This window comes from Bubalus kerabau, chromosome 1 (genome assembly GCF_029407905.1).
Source record: "Bubalus kerabau isolate K-KA32 ecotype Philippines breed swamp buffalo chromosome 1, PCC_UOA_SB_1v2, whole genome shotgun sequence".
Taxonomy (NCBI): domain Eukaryota; kingdom Metazoa; phylum Chordata; class Mammalia; order Artiodactyla; family Bovidae; genus Bubalus; species Bubalus kerabau.
The window spans coordinates 124,859,663-124,887,207 of NC_073624.1; the positions used below are offsets into that span (position 1 = coordinate 124,859,663).

A 27,545-nucleotide genomic window follows, 5' to 3' on the forward strand; every position below is an offset into this window, starting at 1 on the left:
TTGTCTTACATCCAGTTTCTGTCTCTTCTCCTGGTTTGTTTTGTTTTGTTTTACACATTGGTTTTATTAACTGAACTTTGTGTTACAGTTCATCCCTTAGCAGTTCCCGGAGATCTTTAGCTAGAGATTAACTATCTGGCTCCTTTGTTTTGATTCCCTCTACCAGGGCCCCATGTCCTAACCCAGGACCAAGCTGGCCTGCTAGTCTAGTGCCCTGGATTCCTGGGGGTTTGAGTGCCTATGTGGGCACATGTGCATGTAAGTGCAGTGCTCAGAAATTTCCCCACTAGGAGTGACCACTTTCTCTCTTATCTAAGCAAAATCTGTCTTGCCCAAGATAAGTTCTACTCTGTGTGCCTCAATATTCTTCTAGGAGGATCATAATAGTTACCTCCAGATGTTATTGGGAAGATTTACATTTTTAAAAAATTACATTGCAGAGTCCCTGTCATATGTAAATTGCTTGCTAAATGGGTGAGATGTTAAAGTGATCTGATTTCTCCAGCCAAATTTCTGGTGACCTCTTCCTTCTCTAATATTTAGTAGCACTTCCATCTGAATCCCCAAACTGATTACTCAATCATGTATTCACTTGGATAATCCTCTTGATTCCCAAACCAAGTTGTAGGAAGATTAAGAACAGGAATGACATTGTATTTTCTGGTGTCTCCTTCAAAACTAAATACTAATTTTCAACAGTGAGAAACAGAGAAGTAAAGAAGATAAGAAAGCAAGAGTTCTAAGAGAAAAAAAGAGGGGAAAAAAGAGAGGTCTAGGAGAATGTACTTTTTTCAAAAAATTCATTTTTTTTAGTTGCTTTACAGAATTTTTGTTTTCTGCCAAATATCAACATGAGAGAATGCACTTTTGAATGAATGTTGCCTATAAAAGGGATGTTTCACCAAGAGAAGAGTGAACACTGGAGCATCTCTGAGTTTACAGATAGATTTCCAAGCTGATTCCACTGCTACTTACTACCCTACCTAGATCTCATAAAGAGAGCAGCCATCTTCTCCATTCAGAGATGCAATGCTCATCCTTCTACACCAAACACAGGACTTCATCACTTCTCTCTCCTCCCTCCCACCACAGATGTTGGATCTTGAGTCATAGACAGCATGCAGAACTCTCCCACACTCCAAAGTGCTGTGAATGCCCCATATAATGTCATTTATATTCATAGGGCTGATAGGGATGTGGACACCCCTATGGTCTTGATATTAACAGGCCCCCAGCAAACCCCTTCTTTGTTTTCACAAGGACACCCCTGCCTCCTTTGCTTCAACTGGTTGGTGAATTTCCTCTCAATATCTGGAATGAATTGAGGAACTGCAGGGTCTCTCTTGGGCTTCCCTGGTAGCTCAGCTGGTAAAGAATCTGCCTGCAATGCAGGAGACCTTGCTTTGATTCCTGGATCAGGAAGATTCCCTGGAGAAGGGATAGGCTACCCACTCCAGTATTATTGGGCTTCTCTGATGGCTCAGATGGTAAAGAATTCACCTGCAATGCAGGAGACCTTGGTTCAATCCCTGGGTTGGGAAGATCCCCTGAAGGAGGACATGGCAACCCACTCCAGTATTCTTGCCTGAAGAATCCCCATGGACAGAGGAGCCTGGCAGGCTACAGTCCATGGGGTGGCAAAGACTCAGACATGATGATTGACTAAGCACAGCACAGGGTCTCTCTTGGTTGTTGACAAACTATGTAAGAGCCCCACGATGGTGTGAGTACCCCCACAACACATGCCTATCTGAAGTCCTCCTTTTCGCTGCTTGTCACCATAAATAATATTTTGCAAGGACTTACTTGGAGAAATGACAGCAGGCAGCCATTTGTAGGAAACTCCTATGAGTGGGCTCCCTGGATAGGGCTCGTTTTGTGATCAGGGGACCTCACATATGTGGGTTATATGGCATTTGAGAGGCAGGAGGACAAGCTATTATTTAGTTTTGAATGGAAGTCAGCTGAGCTCTAAACACCAGCTGGTCTTAATTCCACTCCTGTGTTTAAGTTCTATTTCTTTCAATCTGAAACCAGTATCAGCAGATTAGTTAGCACAGGTATTCTGAAAGTTTCCAAGATAACTGCCATTCTTTCTTGCATAGAAAGGAATTGGGCCAAAGTCGTTACCCTGCCAGAGAAAAGCAGACTCTGCGCCTGCCTCCTCTCCGCTGGAGGACTCAATAATTGTGTCACTGAATTCTAAGCCTCTCTTTCAGCAGTTACAGCTCCTTCTCCTTTGAGCTTGTTGAGAGTTGGTTTGGGTAAAATTTTGCTTATTTTCTTATTACACAAGAAAATAAAATTCTGCTTCTTTTCCCAAAGCCACTGCTCCTCTAAACCTGTTCATGGCTTCTGTCTACTGAGATCAATGGCAACAGAAACACAATCAGACTCTGTTCCTCTTTGAGCCAATCACTCCCATTGGCAAATCTCAGCAGATTTGTGAGCTGAGATCAAGTCAGCATCAAGTGAGCAACAGCTGGCACAACCATCCATCAAAACAAACCAGTCAACCTATAAATAAGCTGGGGGGATTCTCATGGGGCTTCAAAAGGATCAACCTTGTCTCATTCTCTTGCTTAGTACGTAATTCCTGTAAGGAGCACTGTGGCATGTACCCCTGCAGCAGACTCTCTGCAAGGTTGGCCGTCGACTTGCCAAAGAACATGCTACTGCCTTTCTGAGGACACTTCAGTAAGATACCTTGGGAAGAAATGCTGTTTCAATAGAGAAACTCTCTCACGGTGTGCTCTGTGTATGACAGAAACAGGGATCGTGTTTTCTCTTCTAATGATGAGGAAACACCATCTTACAGGATTCGGGAGCATTTCCAGGGACCTTGCCTGAACATATGAATGCCTTAGACTTAGCCCACAGATGGCCCAGATTCCAGCTGCATCCCAGGCCTTGTCTCTGAGGTATTTCCCTGTGTGGTTTGTGAGTTTTGGAAATTATTTTGTGAAGATGTCACATTTTCCTTATTATTTGGCTTATTCATATAGCAACTCTCAAAGAAAGGGAAAGGCTTATATCCTTATTTCTGTATTGTATTTATTCACTGATGTTTGTATTCTTCACCTACAGTATGTCTTGTACACACTTGCATGTCCAGTGCCTGACACTGGGACTCCCACGAGTTGTCCAAAGAAAATAATTCAAGGGACTGTTCAGTTCAGTCGCTCAGTCGTGTCCGACTCTTTGTGACTCCATGAATCCCAGCACGCCAGGCCTCCCTGTCCATCACCAACTCCCGGAGTTCACTCAGACTCATGTCCATTGAGTCAGTGATGCCATCCAGCCATCTCATCCACTGTCGTCCCCTTCTCCTCCTGCCCCCAATCCCTCCCAGCATCAGAGTCTTTTCCAATAAGTCAACTCTTCGCATGAGGTAGCCAAAATACTGGAGTTTCAGCTTTAGCATCATTCCTTCCAAAGAAATCCCAGGGCTGATCTCCTTCAGAATGGACTGGTTGGATCTCCTTGCAGTCCAAGGGACTCTCAAGAGTCTTCTCCAACACCACAGTTCAAAAGCATCAATTCTTTGGCGCTCAGCTTTCTTCACAGTCCAACTCTCACAACCATACATGACCACTGGAAAAACCATAGCCTTGACTAGACGGACCTTTGTTGGCAAAGTAATGTCTCTGCTTTTGAATATGCTATCTAGGTTGGTCATAACTTTCCTTCCAAGGAGTAAGCGCCTTTTAATTTCATGGCTGCAGTCACCATCTGCAGTGATTTTGGAGCCCCCAAAAATAAAGTCTGACACTGTTTCCACTGTTTCCCATGAAGTGATGGGACCAGATACCATGATCTTCATTTTCTGAATGTTGAGCTTCAAGCCAACTTTTTCCCTCTCCACTTTCACTTTCATCAAGAGGCTTTTTAGTTCCTCTTCACTTTCTGCCACAAGAGACTGTAGCGGAGGTCAAAGACTTTATTCAGTGGGTACATGTTAGGTCACTGACGTAATTCTCCAGTCCCAGCAGGGCTGGAGCTCTGTGTAGTGAAGGAAGGACAGGCGGCCACACCTGGCTGTTGGGTCAGGTAAAAGTTTCTGTCTTTCACTGCTGTGAAACTTGCCCTTTGGCAGCTGCCCTGGTTTTCCTGCATCTTGCTCAGGATTGGGTGGTCCCATCCTGGTACCTGTTAAGAACAGTACTTTTAAGAACTGTTTTTGCAAGTCTTGCAGTTTGTTGGTCAGTCAAGGTCCACAGGGTGGGGGATACAGGGGGGAAAGGGAGAGGGGGTTAGGATTGAAGGCAATGGAGAAGCTATGGAGCCTCTGTCATGCACGTTGGAGTCTTTTTGCAATGGCACCCCACTCCAGTACTCTTGCCTGGAAAATCCTATGGACGAGGAGCCTGGAAGGCTGCAGTCCATGGGGTCGCTGAGGGTCGGACACGACTGAGCGACTTCACTTTCACTTTTCACTTTCATGCATTGGAGAAGGAAATGGCAACCCACTCCAGTGTTCTTGCCTGGAGAATCCCAGGGACGGGGGAGCCTGGTAGGCTGCCGTCTATGGGGTCGCACAGAGTCGGACACGACTAAAGTGACTTAGCAGCAGCATACCTAATAATGTTCGTTGAATGTATGAAGATACAACTAGTCTGAAATGCCTAACATTCTCGTCATTTAACACATGAAAATGATATGAGCAGACAGCCAGAGCTCAAAAACTTCCCAGTGACCTGGGTGGAGTAGGATGGACGAGCAGAGCTCATAGATATGGGACACATCTCTAACTTAATGAAGTGGGCATTTAACACAGGGCATTTCATGAGACGTTGAAAGAGTACAGTCTCTGTCCCTCAGTAGCAGCCTCCCCCCTCCCACACTCCTGTTCCCTCAGGCTTCAGAAAAGTGGGTAGAAAACAATACTCAATCCAGAAATTGTGACTCTGCGGGGAAGAAGGAACAAACTGGTTCCAGATAAGGTGAGGCATGTACTAAGGAAAATTCATGTTTAATGTACCAAAAAATAGAAGGTCTAGACAGAACTCTTCTTGTTCAGCATGAGCAAGATGAAAAGAAATGGTCTGGCAACTCTGCACACACACCCCCACCATATACACAGAATTAAAAAGAAAGGTGTTTATACTGCATTCAAAATACAGAAGAAGAATCCAGCCTGGAGGAAAACATAATCCTTAAACCAGAAACATCTTGTTCCTCATGAGTGTTTCAAACTACATGTGAACTTAAGAATATAAACATTTTAAAAGGAGAGCATAGACAGGAAATGGAACAACATCCATAGACTTCTAAAGGAAAGAGCTATTTGAGAATACTGTTCCAGCAGTTGTCATTTAAATATAGAGACAGCAGATGGACATTCACAAATGTAAAACACTGAGAGTATGAGACCCTCATAAGCTTCTTGATTAAAAACTTCCCAGTAATAAAATTCAACAACTTGAGAGATGAACCAAAGTTAAGAATTTAAAATGGAAAAGTTGTGGTCACCAGGCAAACCCTGATCCTGACTGCTGAATTCATTCAATTAAGCTGCTTAATTAAGCACCAAGATTAAGCAACTGGAGCAGGGGTGGGAGGGTAGGTCAGAATTGCACATCAGAACATGTGTCTGCAAGTAATGATAATGCAGAAAACAAATCTTGGAAGAGTTGGGCAAGGGATGTTGCAGAGAAGCTTAAGAATACTGGATGTCTTATTTCTCATACCACGTAATCAATATTCTCTGAAACTGAAACATGTAGTTTAAAAAAATGACTCTAACTTTTTAAACAATTTTTGTAGTCATTTTTCTTTAGTATGATGAGATATTTAAGGAACTAACATCTTGGGAACAGCATCTTCAAACCATCTATCCACCTGTTTATCCATCCATCAAACTGCCTTTTTATATAAGCAAAAAGAGGTGTATGTGGTGATGTCACCAAATGTTAACACGGATTATTACTAGGCATTACGATTTTGAGTAATTCATTATTTTCTTCTGTTTTTCTTTATTGCCTGAATTTTTAATAATGAATCAATGTTTATTTTATGAAATCAATAACAGCACTATTTTAGTTAAAAGTTAGATGGTCACATCCTTTTAAGATTCTTGCTATTTCCATTTCATTGACCCAATTTTTCTTGTTTGTCAGATTTAAGCCTCAGGTAGCATTTTTTTTTTTTTTTAATCACATCTTCAATTTCTGGAGTCATTAGCAAGACTAGCTAAGGGGTTTCAAATTTCCTTTCCTTTAAGTTTATGAAGTTTAAAGATATTACTATTACCATTCAAGATAGAATTCAGGAGAGAGAGATGAATGGAAAAAAAGAGAGAAGAAGGAAATTCCATTTTGACTATGGAGAGTCTGATATCATTGTAAAGAGTCCAGACTTAGAATGAGGCACCAAAAGGGCACCAGAGAGAAAGCACAGCTTGGAGCCATGGTAACAGCTAGGCTGTTACATGTGACCCCACGGGAATACGAGGAAGGACGCAGGGACTATGAGGCAAGAGATGGAGGATTAATTAAGGTGAAAAGGAAGGAGATGAGGTATTAAGAGGAACACCAGATCAAGAGCACAAGAAATCCAGGGCAAAAAGGACTCTGTGCAGACTCCTGTCTGCTCTAGAGGCTGCTGGAGTAGGTGGGGGTGGGAGGGGCACTGCAACACAGTGAACAAAATAGAAATCCCTCCAATAAAGTGCACACAACCATCTTAAGGACAAAGACTGACTGTATATGACCGACTAACGTTGGGAAAAGAAAACCCTTATATTTAGTCAACATGAGGTCACAGGAAACTTAATTGAAACTTGCATGTTACAATTTATTCTGAGAGACAATGTGAGTGGGTGAGAGTTATATTTTATTTGCCCATTTGGCATTTCAAATAAAAAATCTAAATCCACTTCTGGGCTGTTCATCCAGGAATGGGTGAGGGGATGAATACAAGTGCCAACAACCACAACAACCACCTCAAAAACAATCACAGTGATGACCATCTCAACAAAGGCAGCCCAGGGCTCATCTTCATTCATTGCAATAAAGAGGATCTAGAAGAGCGACAAACTAGAGAAAGCCCTGCATCAATTGGAGTTTTTAACCTTTGGTTCAATACACTTTGTCTTGTGGTCAGAAATGAAAGGCCTGAGGCTGCTTTATTTTAAAAGTCGTGTTGATGACTTATCAAAAGAAGCTATATCTGATCTTTCGGGTGAGAGGATCCTGCAGAGTAATTTCTGTTCTACTTAGCATTTATATAGCTCCAGGGAGCACTATAATAGGGTTATTAATACACTTCTTGGACTTTCAAAGCAATATACACTCTTTCTGGACAAAGCTCTTTTCCAAGGGGCTGGGGGGATGAGGTGGGGATGGGGATGGCCAAGGAGTCAGGCGGCTTGAGTCTCTGACTTTGGGGGCATCAATTTGCTATTCCTGCTGAGGGTAGGCCCTGGGCTCAGAAATCAGCATCCTTGGCAGCATTGTCTTCACCTGTGAAGCACAGCTCTTGGGTCACCTGTGTGCCCTCTGTGAGACAGGCCACCTCCTGGATAAGAGGCACAGAAAGAAGGTGGGGACACTTACAGATACCCTAGACAACATGGGGGACTGTGTTTTGCCCCCCTCTGGCACTGACCTTCTCCTTGAGGTCACTCCTCCCTCTTCTCTGTCTGGGACACTCAGGACCTCAGGGTCTCCAGTGTTTTCCCAGAATCTCTCACTGGGCTTCCCCGCCCTCAGGGACAGTTGGCTGGGCCCTTTTCCCTTCTCCTGAGACTGGAACCAAATGCCTAGAGCTGAAGACAAACAGGGCACAGCACCCTGGGGGAGCCACCGAGGACAACCACTAATTGGGCCTGCAGCACGAGTGGCCTCCCTCCCCCTGACCCGCTCCCTCCAGGCCAGGGGCAGAGAAGGGAGCAGGCAGGGAAAAGCCTGCGGTGGCGGCCCTGTGCAAACCTAGTGTGTCAGTTAAGAGGGGATCCCCTTCCTCCCACTGAGCCAAAGGAGGGTGCTTCTAAAGGAGTTACCTCTCAAGGCTGGAGCCCCCTGCTGTGCAGGGCGGCAACAGGGTGGTCCCTGTAAGCCCAGAGCCATTCGGGCTGGGGGCATCCTGACAGAGATGAGGGAGTACAGCTGAAGGAGCAGCGTTCTGCAGTGTCCCAAGTGCCCTGGGGGAGCTTATGCAGGAGCAGATGGCTGAGGGCAGGGCAGGGCTATGGACTGTAGGCTAATTTAGTCTGGTGCAGCCTGGATGTGTCCTCTGGGTGGAGCAGAAACCACAGAGCATGGTAGGGCCTGAGCTCTCCTGCCTCCCTGTGTGCCAGGTCAGGGGGCCCACCCCAAGAAATTGGGAGATGGAGAGCCAGAGTGACCCCCGCCACTAGGGGGTGCTCTTCAAGGAGCCCGCAGTAGCGGTTGCTGCCACACACAGCCTCCCGCGCAGCACGGTGTGAGCCCTGGGGTGCGGGTTGCCCCAGAAGGGGCTGTGGCAGCTACTTGTCGAGGAGACATTCCTCTTTCCTTCCTCCTCCACTCTGCAACCACGTGACTCACATAACCCGATCTCTTACCTTCTGCTTCTGGGAGTAGAGTCGAGTCGTAGGTGTATATTTGGGTATCTTGTTTAGATCCTAATGTGATAACAAGTCCTGTTTAACACTGTCGGTTTTAATATCCATAAAATGTATACTTTTGGAATTTGAATGTATACATTTGGCATTTGTAAAGTAACTTTATATTATGTCTCATTACAATTTCTGTCTTATTACAAAATAATACATGTTTTCCAAACGTTTTTAAAAAATGTTATTGAGAGAAGGACTCGATAAATCTATCCTTTTGAACAACTATGGTTTTTAAGAAGGGAAATATGAACTGAAATCCCACCACTAAGAAGTAACCGTGACTAAGCTTTGGAATAGTTACTTTCCACGCATAATTGAGTGTATGTATGCTCACATGCGTGTGTATACAGAGACGTGACCATACTTCATCTGGTGTAGTGTGCGTAACCTGCTCTTCTGTAATAACATTACATCGTAAACTTTTTCCATGGACTTCTTCTGCAGCTCTGTTTCTTGGTGGCATTGTGTTGGACAGCGCACAGATGGGGAAACCCACTTGGAAAGGTCTCATTGTTTCCCTAAGAGGGTGGCTGTTATTTGAAGTTAGTTTGTGAAAGGAGCTTTCCCTCGGAGACCTCAAACCGTGATGTCTATAAGCCTGAAATCAGAATTCTTCCTGGTGCTTTAGGGAGCCCAGGACATAGAGGTGGAGGGCATGGGCCAAGGCAGCAAGAACAGCATCAGCTTGGGAAGGTGGGACCTCAAAACCTGGGAACATGTGGAAAAGAAAGTTGAAGGCTTAGTCTGGGCTGGGGCCAGATGTGGCCCCTGAGAGGCTTGCTGAGTTCTTCAGGAAGGCTGAGTAGGAGGCCAATGACAGGAAGGCTGGGGTCAAACCAGGTAGGGGCTCTCCAATCCACAAGCATGGAACCAAGTGAGGCTCTGTGGGGTTCCCAGGCACAGAGGCCTTTCTGCTCCCCATTTTTTGTAGGCAAGACTCCAGCCATGATGATCATTATGATCTTCCCTGAGTTCCAAAGAGTGAGTTTGAACAGTTGCTAATCAAAGAAGCAGCAGCCAAGAAATCACCTGATGCAAGATTAAACTGACCAGAGAAGCTCATCAAGATTAGAAGATCAACCACCTGAGGTTAAGGGTCTACAGGCCTTGCTCACACCCTAATCTTGTCAGAGACCCCCACATTGGACCCACTGGTATAAAAGCCCTCCTCAAGTTCTCTGGGGTTGTGACACATAGTTTTTCAAGGCAGAAACCTGGTGTATTCCCCTTTGCCTGTCAAAGCAGTAAAGCTATCCTTTTCTACTTCATCTAAAAATCGAATTTGATTTGGCACCTGTGTACAGAGACTCTGAACTTTCTATATAACACTCACTCCATAACCTCTTTGAGCCCCATGTCAGGAGCTGGCTACACTCTGATGACAGAAAACTTCACCAGTCCCCACAAAACCAACAGTCCAGTGACAAGGATTTCTTTATAATTGGATCAATTCCATCAAAGAAGTTTGAACAAACTGCTGTGGGAGAAGGGGACCATGGAGAATGTGGGAAGCGTCAGATGGGGTGACTCCTGAGTAGAGCTAGGATGTGGGTGGCAGGTCACACTATCTAGCATGGATGGTGAGTGTGGCCAGTGGCTTGGAGTGGTGGGTTTCAGTGTTTGGGGAGGAGAGGGAGAAAGCTCCAGAAGTCAGATTTGATTCTGTCCTTCAGTGAAAGTGAAGTCGTTCAGTCGTGTCTGACTCTTTGCAACCCCATGGACTGTAGCCTACCAGGCTCCTCTGTCCATTGGATTTTCCAGGCAATAGGTACTAGAGTAGATTGCCATTTCCTTCTCCAGCTGATATTCCCAACCCAGGGATGGAACCCAGGTCTCCCGCATTGTAGACAGACACTTTACCATCTGAACCACCAGGGAAGTCTCTTATTAGCTGTAAGAGAGTGGACATATTCAGGCTTTGTAGTCAGGCTCATTAAAACTTAATTGTTTAGCTCTGTTCCTGAGAGCTGGGTAACCTCAGGGAAATCCCCTTGCTGAGTGCCTGCTCATGGCCCATCTGTGAAAGCAGGGATCAGACCTGATTCTCCAGGCTGTGCTGTGGCCCTGGGAAGCCCTGGTTTCCTCCCTCCACCTGCACCCCAAAACCAGCTCTCTTGGAAGACAGCCCTGTTCACACCTTGAAGATACAAGGAGAGAAGCACTGCCTGCAGAGGATTGGTGAGCCCCCGGTATCAGGCTCTGTCACACAGGAGTGTGGACTGAAACAGTGAAAGTTGGTGGAATTACATCAGGTGTAAATTGTAGGGAAAGCATATCGGTTGTCAACTACAAATTGGCACTTACCAAGAGCATTACCAACGACTGGACAACAAAGGCGTTTGCCATCTGCCTCTATGGAGACTGAACCCCATGCTGCTATAGCTGTGGACCTTCAACACCCCTGAGGGAGTTCAGGGTGGAGTGAGGTGCTTTGTGCTCCAGGGAATCTGGTGGGATGGGTCTTTATATAGTTGGATGTTTTTAGGAACAGATTTTATGATCTCAATCCTTGCATATCTAGAGAAGATATGATATCTTCCTCATATCTAGAGAAGCACTAAATCCCTTCATGGTGACATCAGATCCTCATGACTAACAAAAACCATTTGTAAAATGAATGTTTCATGGTATTGAATCCCCCTTTACCAAAACCTTATATATTGTCTTTCCCCCACTGCCTCTTTGGAGCAGTCTCTCAGAGCTATCTGAGACGCTGCCTCCTGGGCTGTGGTCCTCATTTTGCCCCAAATAAAGCTTAACTCACAACTCTCAAGTTGTACATCTTTTTTTAGTCGACATGGTTAAACATGAAATCTCTGTTTATTCCAATTGTACAGTCAATTGTAATTATTTTCATTTGACTTCAGAAATCATTCCAAACCACAACCTAACGTCTTCTCAAACAATTGATGACAATCTCTCACTATAAGAGGCTAAAAGGGTAACTTTTTCATGGCCGGTTAAGGAGCATCATAGAGATGTCTGTGTTTCTTAAGAGAACAGACCTCCAGGACTGTTACCTGGATTGACCTTACCTGTTAGCATCAGCCATCTGGGAGCCAGGAGTTTTGATAATGTGACATTAAAAATTCTTTTCTTCTCAATCCTTCATTTACTATGGGATTCAGGCATAGTAGCCCAGCTCCCTTAGAAAAAGGGTTCTGGTGGCAGCCTGAGCTCTTTTCAAAAGTGTGTGGAGTCTGTCCTCACAGCTGGCTGTGAACCGCTGGGAGAGTCTGTAACAAGACAGAACTTAAATGTTTGCAGGCCCTTTGCTGAGGAGGCTGGGACAGAAAAGATTGTGATCTAGACCAGAAGGGTGAACACAGTGCCTCTTTGAGGGGTACCCCCAGGCTTCCCTCATAGCTCAGCTGGCAAAGAATCCACCTGCAATGCATGAGACCTTGGTTTGATTCCTGTGTCAAGAAGATCCCCTAGAGAAGGGATACCACTCCAGTATTCTTGGGCTTCCCTTGTGGCTCAGCTGGTAAAAAATCTGCCTGCAATGCAGGAGATCTGGGTTCGATCCCTTGGTTGGGTAACAAAGAGTTGGACACGACTGAGTGACTTTCACTTTTCACTTTCCTGCAGCCCCAGTCTCAGGTCCCCCTGCACCCTCCCCCCCCACCCCCCGCCACTGTAAACAGTATCAACTCCAGTACCTCTGTGAAGTTTATGGAGGTTGGTGCAGAAACAATGATGAGGACTCATCTTAAGAAAAGGAGCAAAAATTATCTTAATTTAGCAACATTTCCTCACATACACAAGCATACAAACACGTTGCAGGGTCCATCTGGGAGTGCGGCAGAGCCCTCCAGGGGTCCCTGCATCTCCAGGAGAGTCGCAGGGCTATGACTCGGCCACAGCTGCCTTAAGCCCTCGGGCCTCCAGCGATCTCCCCCTTGCCCATGGCTCTCACACCTTCATGCTTCCTTGAGTTTCAGTGTCAGATAAAGCAAGAAGCTCTGTGGTTTACTCTGGATCTCAGTATCCCCCTCTATAAAGTAAGGAGTTGGGACATGACCTTTTATAAAGTGTCTGAAACATGTTTGACTCTTGGTAAACATGCTCCTGTGTCTATTTCTTAAACATCTTGCCTGAATTCCTGACTAGTTCCCCAAAATTCTGGAACAAAATTTTATTTCAGCTATGCATTAGAAGAAGAATTGTACCATTCTTCCTATGGTGTAAAAACAGCCCCCAGAAGACAGCAAGGGCCATTGGGAGCATGAATATTGGGGCTCCACTGAAGACTTGTTTATCATAGAAAATGACCAAACCCAACTGAAGTCTTAAATAGCTAACCAGGCAAGATTGGTAAAATGAAGATATCATGTGGAGGGATACATTGCAACGATCAGACTCCTTTTAAATGCTATCAATAGATTTTCATAACATACTGCTAAGTAAAAAACACAGGCTACAGAACTGTATTTTCCAGAGCATTTCATTTTTATAAAATGATATACTTCTACTCATGGGAAGCATGTCTGCCAAATGTGATGAAATGGGCCATATTCTTGTTTCTTGTCTGTGTTTCCCACATGATTGCAGCATAGCAGTGCCCCAGGCTCACCTTATCCCACTCCTTTTCTCTGTCTAACCCCACTTCAGATTTTTATCATCAAGCAGCTGAGCTACTGTGAGATGGTTTCAGGCTCGTGCTTGTGAATGTAGAAACAGTGGGCCTTCTCACCTCTTATGTGGTAACTAGGAGAATGATTACTATCTCCATTCTATGGCTCTGATAATTCTTCAGGAAATTGAGCTGAAAATTTAATGTCAAGTGGCTTTGAGAAGAGTGTTTTTACTGGAACTCACTGCTTTGACTTCTGAGATGTGAAGCAACATTGTTCTACTCAGGAAAGAGTTTTCTGAGACTGTTAAGTCATCAAATATGGTTCAAACAGGAGGGGACCACATACACAGGTGATCCTAAACATCAGTTGTCTTTATCAAAGCCTTCTTGCATCCAGACAGATCCATAGTGCTTGAAACAGCTTCCTAAGGAGCAGTTGGTTTCATCTGCAATTCTGATCAGCTTCAGGGCAGCTGAGAAATAAACGTCAAATTAAAATTAAGAGTGGTGGCTGAAATGATCCCCCAAATTTATATTGTTTTACTACCAATAATAATGTTAAATTAAAAATCGACTTTTGTATTTAATTTTATAGTTTGCAAACATCACCCACCCCCACCCCACATCCCCTGACTTAGGTGCCCACTAACCTACTTCCTATCTCTATAGACACTGCATATAAATGGAATCATATAATATATGGTCTTCTGTAACTGACTTCTTTCACTTAAGTGCATAATGTTTATGAGGTTCATCCATGTTGTTACACATGTCAGTTATTCATTCCTTTTTATTGCTGAATAATAGTCCATTGAATGAATAGGCTACTTTTATCAGTTGAATGCTTGGATTGTTCCTACTTTTTGGCTATTATGAATAATGCTGCCTCAAACATTCATGTACAATGTTTTTGGTAGACTTGTGTTTTCATTTCTCTCAGAAATACACCCAGGAGCAGAACTGCTGGGTTATATGTAAGTGTGTTGGACATCTTGAGGAACTGCCAGATTGTTTTGCCAAGTGGCTCCGCTGTTTACATCCCCACCAGCGATGTAAAATGCTCCAACTTCTCCATGTCCTCACCAACACTTCTATTGTCTTTTTCATTACAGAACATCCCCCACCCGCCCCCCGGCAACAACAACCAGTTCATCAATTTTTTTACTTCAACTTGGTGTCTTAGTGATACTGAAAGTCAGCCTCTGTACACTGGCACTGAACTGTATCTCAGAGAAAGAGTTTGGGTGAAGTAGGAAGAATAGCTGTCAACTAAAAAGATGTGCAATGTGAGAGTTGGGAGTTAAGTTTTATTGGGGGCAAAATGAGGACTGCAGACTGGGAGACAGCACCTCAGATAGCTTGAGAGACTGATCCAAAGAGGCATTTGGGGAAAGTCAACATATAAGATTTTGGTGAAGAGGGAGTTCAATGCAATCAAACACTTACTTTACAAAAGGTTTTCTCCTAGTCATGAGGAGCTGATGTTACCATGAAGGGATTTAGTGCTTTTCTAGATATGAGGAGATTCAAGGATTGTGATCACAAAATCAGTTCCTGAAAAGACCTATTCCACAAGTTTCCCTGGAGCACAGAGTGACTCACTCTCCACACTGAATTCCCTTCAGGGAATGTTGAAGGTCAGCAGCTGCAGTAGCACAGGCAGATGGAAATGTCCTTATTCTTGTTCAGTCACTGGAAAATGCTCTTGGCAAGTGCCTGTTAGTAATTGACAGGCAAGTGCCAATTTGTAGTTGATGTGACTTTATTGCTTTGCTAGGCGAGTGGGGCCACAGCGGGGTGATACTCTCAAAACTGTCCCAATCCATGGGGTTTGTGAGGAGTCTTAGAATCAAGGAGTGGGATTGCTGATAAAGGTCAGGGTGCATGCAGAGACTGCATCCCTTCAATTCATAAATCATTTGGCATCAGGTGGTTTCGTGATGGGCTTCTGTGGTTTTCAAGGTTTTTGAACTGTGTGACCGTCTCTCTAGAACAAAGAATGCTTCATCAAATAGTTATTATGTTCCATTTGGTGGGGGGTTCAGTATCTGCAAAGCAGCTAAAAATATTGTTATGTGTCTTTAACAATATTTTGTTAAAGCCAGGGGAGCCAGGATCCTGCCCCAAGCTGTACCACTGTTTCCTGACTGCTCCTCTCTTCCCTCCACATTCCCTTCCTTTCCTGATTAGCAAGTGTTTGAACCTGCCCTTTGGAACTCAGGGAAGGTCATGGAGTTTGTATGAAACATATTTTCTACAAACAAGAAACTGAGGACAAAGAAACACTTCCATACGCAGAGCCCCACAGAGTCCCGCTTGCTTTCATTGCCATTCAGTTACATTCTGACACTACGTACCTGGAGTTGGCACAGATACCACAGGTTTAGGTGCTCAGTCTCACAAGATTGCTTCCACTTCACACTCCAGCTGCAAATGGGGTCACCAGACTACTCACATTTCTGCTGTGGTGACTACAAATTTGGGGTTTCCCATGAGCTCACCTCAGGTACAATAATTGGCTGAAATAACACAGAACTCAGGAAACCATTATACTTATGATGACAGTTTTATTTTAAAGGATACAACTAAGGAACAGCCAAGTGGAAGAGATGCACAGGGCAGGGGTAATAGGGTGCAGTACTTCCCTGCCCTCTCTAGGTTTGCCACACTCGCAGCATGTCAGGACGGTCACAGTCCGGAGCTCTTTTAGCCTCTTTGTTCTGGTGTTTTTGTCAAAGTTCATTGACTAGGCACAACTGATTATATCAATGGCCTTTGGTGTTTGAACTCTATCTCCTTTCCTAGAGGACCAGGGTTAGAAAGTTATTTCTTTCTTTTTTTAAAAAAATTTAAATTTATTTATTTTAATTGGAGGCTAATTACTTTACAATATTGTATTGGTTTTGCCATACATCAACATGAATCCGCCACAGGTGTACTTTCTAATCATGTGATTGGTTCCTCTGTCAACAAGTCCCCATGGTGAAGGGCCCACAAAGAGCCACCTCATCGGCATAAATTCAGATCTGATCAAAAAGGCATCATTTTGAATAACAAAAGACACTCTTACCACTCAAGAAATTCCAAAGAGTTTAGGAACCGTAGGCCAAAAACCAAGGGCAAAGACCAAATATATATTTTTTTACTTTACCACTGTCATCCTGGTAGGTTTGAAGTGATATCTTTTTTTTTTTTTTCAGTAATTCATTGTGTATTTATAAAATGAAAAGCTCTCTATCAAAATACACTTTTCACTGGGAAAAATAAATAAAACAGACAAATGGATCTACACAAAGTAAAAATTAACTTTGGTAGACTTCACTGTGGAGGACAGTCCATAACAAGCTTATCTGCCCTTACTCCCCCAGAGCCGATCATCTTCTGAGTTAAGATTTTAAAAATATGTTTTAATTGAGATCATTATGTTGACATTTGTTTCTCATTCCAGATCATCTTCAGCCAAGCTCTGAGCACTTACAATTCTCTGACTAATTGTTCGGAGCTTAGTCAGAAGCATCTGGAATGCTGGTGGTGGAAGAGTTTGTTGCAACACTTGCAGTAACTGCTGTGGCTGTCCACACACAGCAATCACATTTGTCAGATGGTCTACACCCTTCTCATATTCACCTTGAGCTAGTAATTCTTCACTGAGCTGAATTTCTTCTAGAAGGAATTTCTGAACGGCTTCAGCATCTTTAAGGTCAGGTAACTTGGAAAGCCCAGCTCTCTCCTTGGCAAACTTTTGTTTCTTTCTTCGTTTTCGCAGCCTGTTCTTGAAATTGGGGTCACTCTGTCTCTTGCGGTCGAAGTAAATGCAGTAACCGATGAAAAGGGCCCTGCACACTCTGGGGGCGATGGTGCTCTTCTGGCCCATCATCTTCTCTCCGCTGCAGAGCCGGGTTGACTGCGGCGCGGTCCGCAAAGAAGCCGGTGACCACAAAGCCTCGGATCCGAGTGCGAGGCTCAGTCCTGACGCCCGCAGCAAGGGACTCGGAAAGCTGAAGTGATATCTTTATTGTGCTTTTGATTTGCATTTCCCTAATTGACTGTGTGGATCACAATAAACTGTGGAAAATTCTGAAAGAGATGGGAATACCAGACCACCTGACCTGCCTCTTGAGAAATCTGTATGCAGGTCGGGAAGCAACAGTTAGGACTGGACATGGAACAACAGACTGGTTCCAAATAGGAAAAGGAGTACGTCAAGGCTGTATATTGTCACTCTGCTTATTTAACTTATATGCAGAGTACATCATGAGAAACACTGGGCTGGAAGAAACACAAGCTGGAATCAAGATTGCCGGGAGAAATATCAATAACCTCAGATATGCAGATGACACCACCCTTATGGCAGAAAGTGAAGAGGAATTAAAAAGCCTCTTGATGAAAGTGAAAGTGGAGAGTGAAAAAGTTGGCTTAAAGCTCAACATTCAAAAAACGAAGATCATGGCATCTGGTCCCATCACTTCATGGGAAATAGATGGGGAAACAGTGTCAGACTTTATTTTTTTGGGCTCCAAAATCACTGCAGATGGTGATTGCAGCCATGAAATTAGAAGACGCTTACTCCTTGGAAGGAAAGTTATGACCAACCTAGATAGCATATTCAAAAGCAGAGACATTACTTTGCCAACAAAGGTTTGTCTAGTCAAGGCTATGGTTTTTCCAGTGGTCATGTATGGATGTGAGAGTTGGACTGTGAAGAAGGCTGAGTGCCGAAGAATTTAAGCTTTTGAACTGTGGTGTTGGAGAAGACTCTTGAGAGTCCCTTGGACTGCAAGGAGATCCAACCAGTCCATTCTGAAGGAGATCAGCCCTGGGATTTCTTTGGAAGGAATGATGCTGAGGTTGAAACTCCAGTACTTTGGCCACCTCATGCGAAGAGTTGACTCATTGGAAAAGACTCTGATGCTGGAAGGGACTGGGGGCAGGAGGAGAAGGGGACGACAGAGGAGGAGATGGCTGGATGGCATCACTGACTCGATGGACGTGAGTCTGAGTGAACTCTGGGAGTTGGTGATGGACAGGGAGGCCTGGGGTGCTGCGATTCATGGGGTCGCAGAGAGTTGGACACAACTGAGCGACTGAACTGAACTGAACTGAAACAAACAAACAAACAAAAAAAGGATCCTTTGTCCATTTTTTATTGGGTTAGTTATCTTTTTACTGTTGATGGTAAGAATTCTTTATATATTCTAGATGCATGTCCTTTATAGACTTGACAATATTTCTCCCCATTCTATGGATTGTCTGTTCATTTTCTTGATGTTATCCTTTTTATAGTAGAGTCTTTAATTTTTACAAAGCCCAATTCATCAAATTTTTTTTTTTTCTATTGCGTCCTTGTTTTGCTTGTGCTTTTGGTGTCTTATCTAAGAAACGATTGCTTAACTATATTTTCATCTAAGAATTTAATGATTTTTATCTCTTCATTTAATTTTATGATTCATTTTGAGTTAGTTTATATGAATTGTGTGTGAAAGAGGTACAACTTCATTCTTTAGCATCTTTTGATATACAACTGTCCCTGTACTATTTGTTGAAAAGTTTATTCTTTTTCCATTGAGTGATCTTGGAACCCTTGTCAAAATCAATTGACTATAAACATAAAGATTTATTTCTAGACTCTCAATTCTATTCCACAGAGGTGTATGTCTATCGTTATGTCAGTATCACAGTCTTGGTTATTGTAGCTTTGTAGTAAAATTTGAATTCAGACAGTGTAAGCCTTCCTAATTTGTTCTTTTGCACTATTGCTTTTGGCCATTCTGAATCCCTTTGCATTGCCATACAGATTTTAGAATCAACTTGTGAATTTTGACAAAAATTATCAATTGGGATTTTGATAGGAATTACGTTGAATCTGAGGCAGGAGATAGATAGGCTCCAGGTTAGACATTTACAACTGGCCTCCAGTTTGCATTTCATGGGACAGGAAGAAGTAGGCTTCAGGCTAGATACCTACAAGTAGCCTCCTGTTTGCATTTCCTGAAACAAGAGATGAGTTGAAATCCAGTTATGGCATTTATAGTCAGACTCCTGTTTGCCCCCTGAAGAGGAAGTAACAACAGAAACAGAGTAAATAGCCAGTCTTTGCCTCTTGTAAACTCCTTAAGGTAATAGTCATGGCAAGGACAAAGAAGGGCAAAACCTTGTTCAAGTAAAGGATTAAGGGATCTCCATTTTCCCCCTTTTGGGACAAGGAAGACTACACATGCACAGAATGTCTCCTTGTGGTTAAAATTTTGGGGATAATGCCAAGCCATAATAAGTCTTCTCCCAGAAGCCTTCACTTTGGGATCCATCTTGGTTGAGGGGTACATATGCACCCAAGGAGAAAGTCATAGGGTAAGTCAGATGTGGGAAAAGAAACCAGATAATTAGCTGCTGCTGCTGCTGCTATGTCGCTTCAGTCGTGGCCGACTCTGTGCGACCCCATAGACGGCAGCCCATCAGGCTCCCCCGTCCCTGGGATTCTCCAGGCAAGAACACTGGAGTGGGTTGCCATTTCCTTCTCCAATGCATGAAAGTGAAAAGTGAAAGTGAAGTCACTCAGTACGTGTCCGACTCTTTGCGACCCCATGGACTGCAGCCTACCAGGCTCCTCCATCCATGGGACTTTCCAGGCAAGAGTACTGGAGTGGGCTGCCATCGCCTTCTCCGAGATAATTAGCTAAAGATAAACAAAGACCAGTTAAGTCATTTATGTACGTCCATTCTTCACTAGAAGAGAACTGTGACCTGTTTAAAACAGGTGTTAGTCATAGATTTACAGGTGAGGGAACTCAGGCTTTGAGTGGTAGCTAACTTGCTCAAGACCCCACCATTAATAAATGGAAGAGACTTGAATGATTTTCAGGACAGAGTCTGAAAACAGAGCAGGCTAGCCACAGAGTCAATTTTCTCACCATCCAAAAACTCTAAAGGAAAACGTTTAACCTACAAGAAAAAGAGGTTGGGAAAATAGGAAATAGTTGATAAGTTTCAACACATTTTTTTTCAGGATGGAAAACAGAGCTATTACTGACTTAGTGGCTTAGAAGAAGTCTTAGCTTGAGTGTTGAAGGCAGAGCAGTAATTTGCAGAAGTCCTGAATAAGCCTCAGGACTTGGAAAGTGCAAAGTCCCACAGAAAACAGGGGTGAAACATGGAGTAGGGGTTCAAGGAGATGTGCACACAGCATGTTAAATCCCATACCTCCTCTCCTGTCTCCCTCCACCTAGGAGATATGAGGAGTTTAGATCTAGAAAAGCTTATCAGAGATCCCAGAGAGAGAGGGGGGTGACAAAGTGTTGGGTATGAGGGAAGCAGATTAAATAGTGGAGTCTCACTCAGCTTCTTGTCAAAGGCTGGAAGTCATACCTGCACTCCTGCTGTCTCTGGATAGCAGAAAAGAGGAAAAGCCCTCTCTCCAGACAGATGGTGGCTGACACTTGGGATTCCCCCATTGGAAAATGTGGATTGTTGTGAGTCGCCCTTGCGGATAGACCTACACCCACTGCCCCTACACACATCTTACTGTCAGCTTTTTGATGTCTGAATTTTTAATATGAACCAATATTCAATAGTCATCAATATAAAAAAGAACAAAATAGAAAGATAAATAGAAAAAAGGAATCCAGAGAAAACACTGATAATATAGGAGACAGAAAACTAAACAAACAAACAAACAAACAAAAAAACCACCCAAACTTCTTAATATCTTCAAGGACTATGAGAGGCCTCTTGGAAATTAAAACTAGGATTTGAAAAATAGTATATAAATATAGAAACTTCATGAATAGGATTGGAAGATAAACTTCAGGAACTATTTCAAAGAATTGAAATTGGACAACAGAAACAAACCCATGGCAAGTGGGAAAAGAGAACTTAGATACAGTCAGGGAGATTCTATATCTGATAAAGAGAAACAGTAGAATGAGCACACAGATACTGGCAGAGAGGAAATTATCAAAGCCTTGATTAAAAACCTTCCAGAATGGAGGGGCCAAAGACTTAACACTGAAAGGGAACACAGAGTGCCCACAATAATGAATTTCTGGAAAAGTATCATATCATCATGTAGGATTACCCAGAATAAAGAGAAAAATTCTAGAAGTTCCAGGTGTGGTTGTGTGTGTGTGTGTGTGTGTGTGTGTATGAGTGTATGTGTGATGGACAAAAGATTTGAAACCAGAATAGCATGGAACTTCGTAATAGCAAAACTGAAAGATAGAAGATAATGACACATGCCTTCAATATTCTTAGGGAAAATGACTTTCAGCCACAATTCTATCCTCAGGCAAACTATTAATCAAATAAACTGTAAGAGAAAGACATTTTCAGAAAACCAAAGACTTAAATATTTTACCTTCTATATACTTTCCTTCAGAAGATGTGCTTCAGCAGAAGAAGGAAATTAATCAGGAAAGAGAAAGATGGCACATCACCTACATAACAGACGATTCTACACAAGAATGGGCAGCAGCCTCCAGACTGGTTCAGGGATCAGAGCTTTATTAGAGGAATTTGCCAGAAGAAGTGAAGAATAGAACCTCTGGGCACACGTGTGTGCTAAGTCGCTTTAGTCGTGTCCGATTTTGTGTGACCCTATGGACTGTAGCCTGCCATCTCCTCTGTCCGTGGGATTCTCCAGGCAAGAATAATGGAGTGGATTGCCATGCCTTCCTCCAGGAAACCGTTTGGACCCAGGGATCAAATCTGTGTCTCTTACATCTCCTGCATTGGTAGGCGGGTTCTTTACCACTAGCACCACCTGGGAAGCCCAGAACCTCTGTACTTGAGTAGATATAAATACTGTTACTGATTTTTGATTATTTGGGGGGGGGGGGAAGAAACCATTGGAACATAGAAAATTTGACAAATGAAAAAACAGAGTCGTGATTAACTTTGGGAGGAAAGAAAGAATCGGAGGAGGAAGGAAACATGATCATAATGAACATTTTGGCTGAAGAGAGTGTCAACTACAAATTGGCACTTACCAAGAGCATTGCCAACTACTGAACAACAAAGGTGTTTACCATCTGCCTCTACAGAGACTGAACCCCATGCTGCTATAGCTGTGGACCTTCAACACACCCTGAGGGAGTTCCGGGTGGAGTGAGGTGCTCTGTGCTCCAGGGAATCGGGTGGGATGGATCCTTAGATCGTTGGATGTTTTTAGGAACAGATTTTATGATCTCAATCCTTGCATCTCCTCATATCTAGAGAAGCACTAAATCACTTCATGGTGACATCAGATCCTCATGCCCAACAAAAACCTTTTGTTAAATGAGTGCTTCATGGTATTGAACTCTCCCTTCACCAAAACCTTATACATTGACTTTCCTCCACTGCCGCTTTGGAGCAGTCTTTCAGAGCTATCTGAGACGTTGCCTCTCCGGCCGCAGTCCTCATTTTGACCCAAATAAAACTTAACTCACAACTCTCAAGTTGCGCATCTTTTTTAGTCGACAGTTATGGCGACCACAAAGGGATCCAGAGAGGACTTCCTTTCTTCGACTGGACTCCATGAGGAACCAGAGCTTTGGTACCAGCAGCAGCCCCTTGCGCCCATCCACCTCCTTGGGGAGTGCAGACAAATTTGGGTAAGTCTCTCCTGGTTTTTGAATCTCCCATACTGGTTGAGATTCTGAGTTTTATTTGGTGGTGGAACAGGTTACCTGCCCCCTCCTAGTAAGAAAGATACTGGGTGGGCCCAGGTGAAACATCTGGGGTATACCCACGCATGGTCTAGACACTGAATGGGGCTCAGTTGAGAGATACTGAGGAATTCCCACCCAGTTAAAAGATACTGGATGGGGGAGGGGTGTGCTGGTCAAAAGATGCCAGGAGAATTGCCAACCTAGTGGAAAGGTACTGGGTAAGGGGGCTCAATTGGAAAAAAAAAATCAAGGACTACCTGGGGCTCAGCTGAAAGATGCTGAGGTCGCTCCGTTGTAGGGGACTGAAAGGTCTTGGCTGAGTGGTTAAGTAAGAGGCTGATCTGACACTAAATTTGACTGCCATTTGTCAGGATAAAAGTGAGGAAAATACATGACAGCTTTGCTCTGAAAAAAAGGGACAAGACTCCTCCTGGCCAGTTTCGGTTTTCTCAGGTGACTGAGAAGTTTACAGGAGTGGTGGAGGCCTAGTCCTCATACCATGCAGTGGTCCCATAGGGAAACCCACTCATTAATTAACACACTTGCTCATCCGGGGGTCGCACATAAGGACTGGCCATTTAGTGACCTGAGCAGCCACGATGGTCTTAGATTGCTGGAGGCAGAATCCAAGACATGTAAGATGAGCTGAAACGACTCTGGGGTGACTCCTGGAAGAGTTGAGCTCACAAGCAGCACATGGGCCCACTACACAAGTTCACTAGTGATTTTTATCCCTGACAAATTCAGCTTAAAATGGGAAACAGAATCTCTCAAAAACAGAAACAAAGGGGTGTCAGAAAGCCAGCCTCTGACTAAAGTGTTACTCTAGCCAGATTCATGTACAATACATAGGGAGCTCATACTTGCAAGTACCTAGTTAATTGGAGAAATTATACTAAAAGAGATCTCAACTTAAAATGGCCAAACTGGTGTTCTTTTGATATTCTAAAATTGATATTTTTGCGTGCACAATTAGAAAAGACTGGCCGTGCTTTGATTGGTATCTAGAAGCTTCTAAGACAGGAAATCATAGAGTAACTTCTTTGGAGAAAATCAACAAGAAATTGCTTGAAACTATCAGAACTAAAAAAGCTGCTGGCACTGACTTTGCCAGGTCGCAGGTCTAGTGGAACTGGGAAGTCACATTTGGCATTTATGCCATTTGGCTTTTGATTTTGGGGCATCACTTTACCATCTTTTGGGGGCACTCTTGTCACTTGGCTTTTGATTTCTGGGCATCTCTTTGCTTTTTGTTTCATTTGGAGCGTGACTCCTGGCTGGTGAAGTTCTGGTTTGGTTTGGTTTGTTGGTTTGGTTTAAGTGCACAGACATCTGGTACAAACTGTTTGAACTAAGCAATATGTGAATTAATCACTCTAAGTTTCCACACCCCACCTGGGAACCCCTTGGGAAAAATTTTTAAATGACTGGTCAATCTATAGCTATGATCCAATGACAAGAAAAGTGCCCTAAAAATATTAGATCTTTATTGACATAGGATAGGAAAATGAACTCAAGTGCCCTTATGTCCAGGACTTCCTGCTGTAATCAACAGCCTGGGGCTGATCAAACTAAGACCCCTACTTCCTCAGATGGGCAATCCCTGCTGGGACCAATCTGCCCTTGTTATCAGGGCCAAGTTGAGTACTAAATTTGGGTCTAATTGGTCTAAATTTTGGCTATAAAACTAAGGTCACACACACACAAAAATACAAATTTTGACAATGTGGTCACAATATTCTTTAGACTCCCGAGGAAGGAAAAATTATCTCTTTAAGAATTCTTGCCCTAAGGAAATAACTCCTCCTATAGCTTTAGACCAGAGTTCTCTGGATCATTTATCTAGACCATATCTAAGTCCTGAAACCAAAAGTAACAAAAAGGGGAACAAAGCCTTTTAAAATCTTGTTCCAACCATTTTTTTTTTTTTATTCATAACTAAGTTTGGAAAACAAAGCTATAGGATCTCTTGTGACTATTTGGATGTATGTCTGTCTCAGTGTGTGTCTTTGCTTTTTTTTTTTTTAAATAATATTGCTGATTGCTGAGATCAGTTTGTAAATGAGCTCTAATCTAATTGGCCTTAAAAAAAAAAAAAAGTAAGCACTTACAAATCAAATAATTCTAAATACAAGAGAAAGTAACCTAAACGAACTTCAGGTTCACGTGAACTGGGAAATATTCAGTATTAAATACCTGATATTAATGTTTGTTTGTTGATCTAAATAATGTAGGCATATCTAAGAGTAATTAACATTAAGCAGAATATTTTCATTGTACCTACATTTAATATAAGTTAAATATTATTATATCTGTTACAAGTTTGTCAGTAAGGAAATTAGAAGTGAAGAAACTTCTAAAAAATGTAAATGAGATATGAGCCTTTAGATAATCTCTATTAAGAATAATTATGCTTTAGGAATGTCTGTCTAAAATAGTCTATCCAGATTGGGGTAACTTGAACTTCTAAGGATTGTGCTAAACTAAGTGTTGGAAGTCTATTGAATAGCTAAATCATTTCCAAATAAAATAAGAATTTGAAACATTTACTACTAAACACTACCTCTTACAGAGAAGCTAAAGAGATTTGGGATTAAAAATAAATGATGTTTGGTGCCATTCTAAAATGTTCTCTAAGAAAACAAAAGTCTTAGAAATTATCACTGGTATTTATTTATTTATCTATAAAATGTTAATACAAAAGTCAGTTCTTGATTGCTTAAGGGAAGTAGAAAGTGTGTTTTTGGTACAAAAAGTGAACAGTATTGTTTCACAATGACCTATAGTCCTATCTGACTGAGTGTTCTAAACCTTTTTGATATTTGTTGACAAAGCTTCTAAATCATTCTAATGAAGAAGATTTCTAGCTAACTTTGGGATGTTTCAGAGGGCCCCTGAAACATCCCAAAGAGAGATATTACACTAATTAGGTTCATTTTGTATACAGAATTACATGGGAAGTATTGTGAAGTGAGTAATAAGTCTCAGGTTATATTGTATCATAATATGTTACTAATATAGATATCCTAGAAACTGTATGAAGTTCCTAAAATTTTGATATGTTTGGGTAAAATGTTATCAGGCATAATTCTAGTTACTATCTCAAAATATTGTCATAACACTAACCAAGTTCTGAAAAAATGCTCCCTGTTCAAGATTTATAAAAAGCACTTTTGAATAAATATCAGTTTCTGAACTGGGTAAAGATTCTAATGAAAAACCTGATGACTTCACAAAGGTTAACAAAAGGACTGAATGAATTGGTGAATATGCTTATAACTTTTATGGTTTCTATCTGAAAAATTACTGATTTGAATCTGTGTTTTCCAGGTGTAAGAAAAACTTCCCCTCAAATTATGACAGTAATTTGGTAACATTATATTTTATAAAAAAAAATTGAAACATTTATCTTTTCTCTCTATTTGAATCCTCCAGAGAAACTCTTAGTTTCCAGTAACTTTATCAGATAAGTTAGGAAGGTTATCTCACTAACAGGTACAGAAATCTGAAGGAACTTGAAGGAATCTGAGACCTTGAGAAGGGAAGAATTCACTTAGATCTGTTAGGCAAAATCTGTGATAACCCTTTGGCATGACTTTCCTAGCCCTAAAATGTTTTATTTTAAAAGTTCAGTCTGAGACTTTTCTAGTCTCAGCAAAGCAAAAAAGTTTATGATCAACTATTGTTATATAAATCATCAGGCCAAGCTTATTGAGAACAGACCTATATTACAAACAAGTCTTAATTTGGTTATGTTTGGTGAAAATGACGGTGATTTTAGGGAGAAAAAGATGTTTCAATGAATGTTAAATCCCAGTTTGTTAATGGAGGTCTGTATCTACTAAGACTCATTTCCTGGATAGTTCTTTGTTGTTAGGGCAAAACTTAATTGCATTATTAAAGGACACTCTAGGGTTGTTTCTGAAGCTTATCTTAATAATCTGTCTTTGGATGAAGATCAGATGCCTCACACATGACCTGCAATCAAGACTGGAATAAGATATAATTTAAGGAACTGTCTCCAACCTGGGTGAAAGGACCTTCCTATCAGGTACTCTAAACTAGCTCATGCCCAGTGAAATTGAAGGGAAGTTGACTCTTGGGTTAACTTCCACTTCCAAAGGCTCCTAAGCAGGACTGGTCTATAGAGAGGTCTGCTGACCTCAAACTCACCTTAAAACAGTGCTCAAACTGAGGAAACTACACTACACTAGGATGAGAAGAAGATGACATCAGAAGTAGACAGCTTGCCCAAGATGCTGATCTGAATTTTATGATCATTTATAATGTTTTCTTGATTCCTTGGACCTATACCTATCAGTCACATGTTTTCTATTATGCACATGATTCTATGCTAGTTTAAACTCAATCCAATTGTTGGGTTGTGGCCAATTACCTATGCCTAGTACTTCTGGGTTACCTGTTCTCTAGGTAGATTTCTGTTCTCTAGGGCTCTGATTGGATAACTCTTAGGAAATTTATTTTAGATGAGTGGTCAGTAGCAGCTTGTGTGTCTGTGTGTGTGTGTGTGTGCCTTCAATGGGGTTGGAGGATGTAATTGACCATATCTAAGCCTTAACAACTTTCATAAGCTTTAAATGATAGTAACCGGGCTATTAGCTTATTGAATTCTGTCTCTACGATAAGAAAGGCAGTACTATGCAACTGCAAGGCCCTTGACACCTTACAGCATCTCAGAGAGATATCTGTGCTACAATTCAAA

At 42.4% G+C, this 27,545-nt stretch overlaps 1 protein-coding gene across 1 annotated transcript; it reads right to left on the reverse strand.

Moving 5' to 3' along the window:
• Positions 1-16,361: 16,361 nt before the first annotated feature.
• LOC129641798 (mitochondrial import receptor subunit TOM20 homolog) lies at positions 16,362-17,055 on the reverse strand. The gene has a single exon (XM_055566407.1). It carries the CDS (start codon positions 17,053-17,055, stop codon positions 16,618-16,620), a length of 438 nt encoding a protein of 145 aa, XP_055422382.1. The 3' UTR covers positions 16,362-16,617.
• Between the last annotated feature and the right edge of the window lie 10,490 nt (positions 17,056-27,545).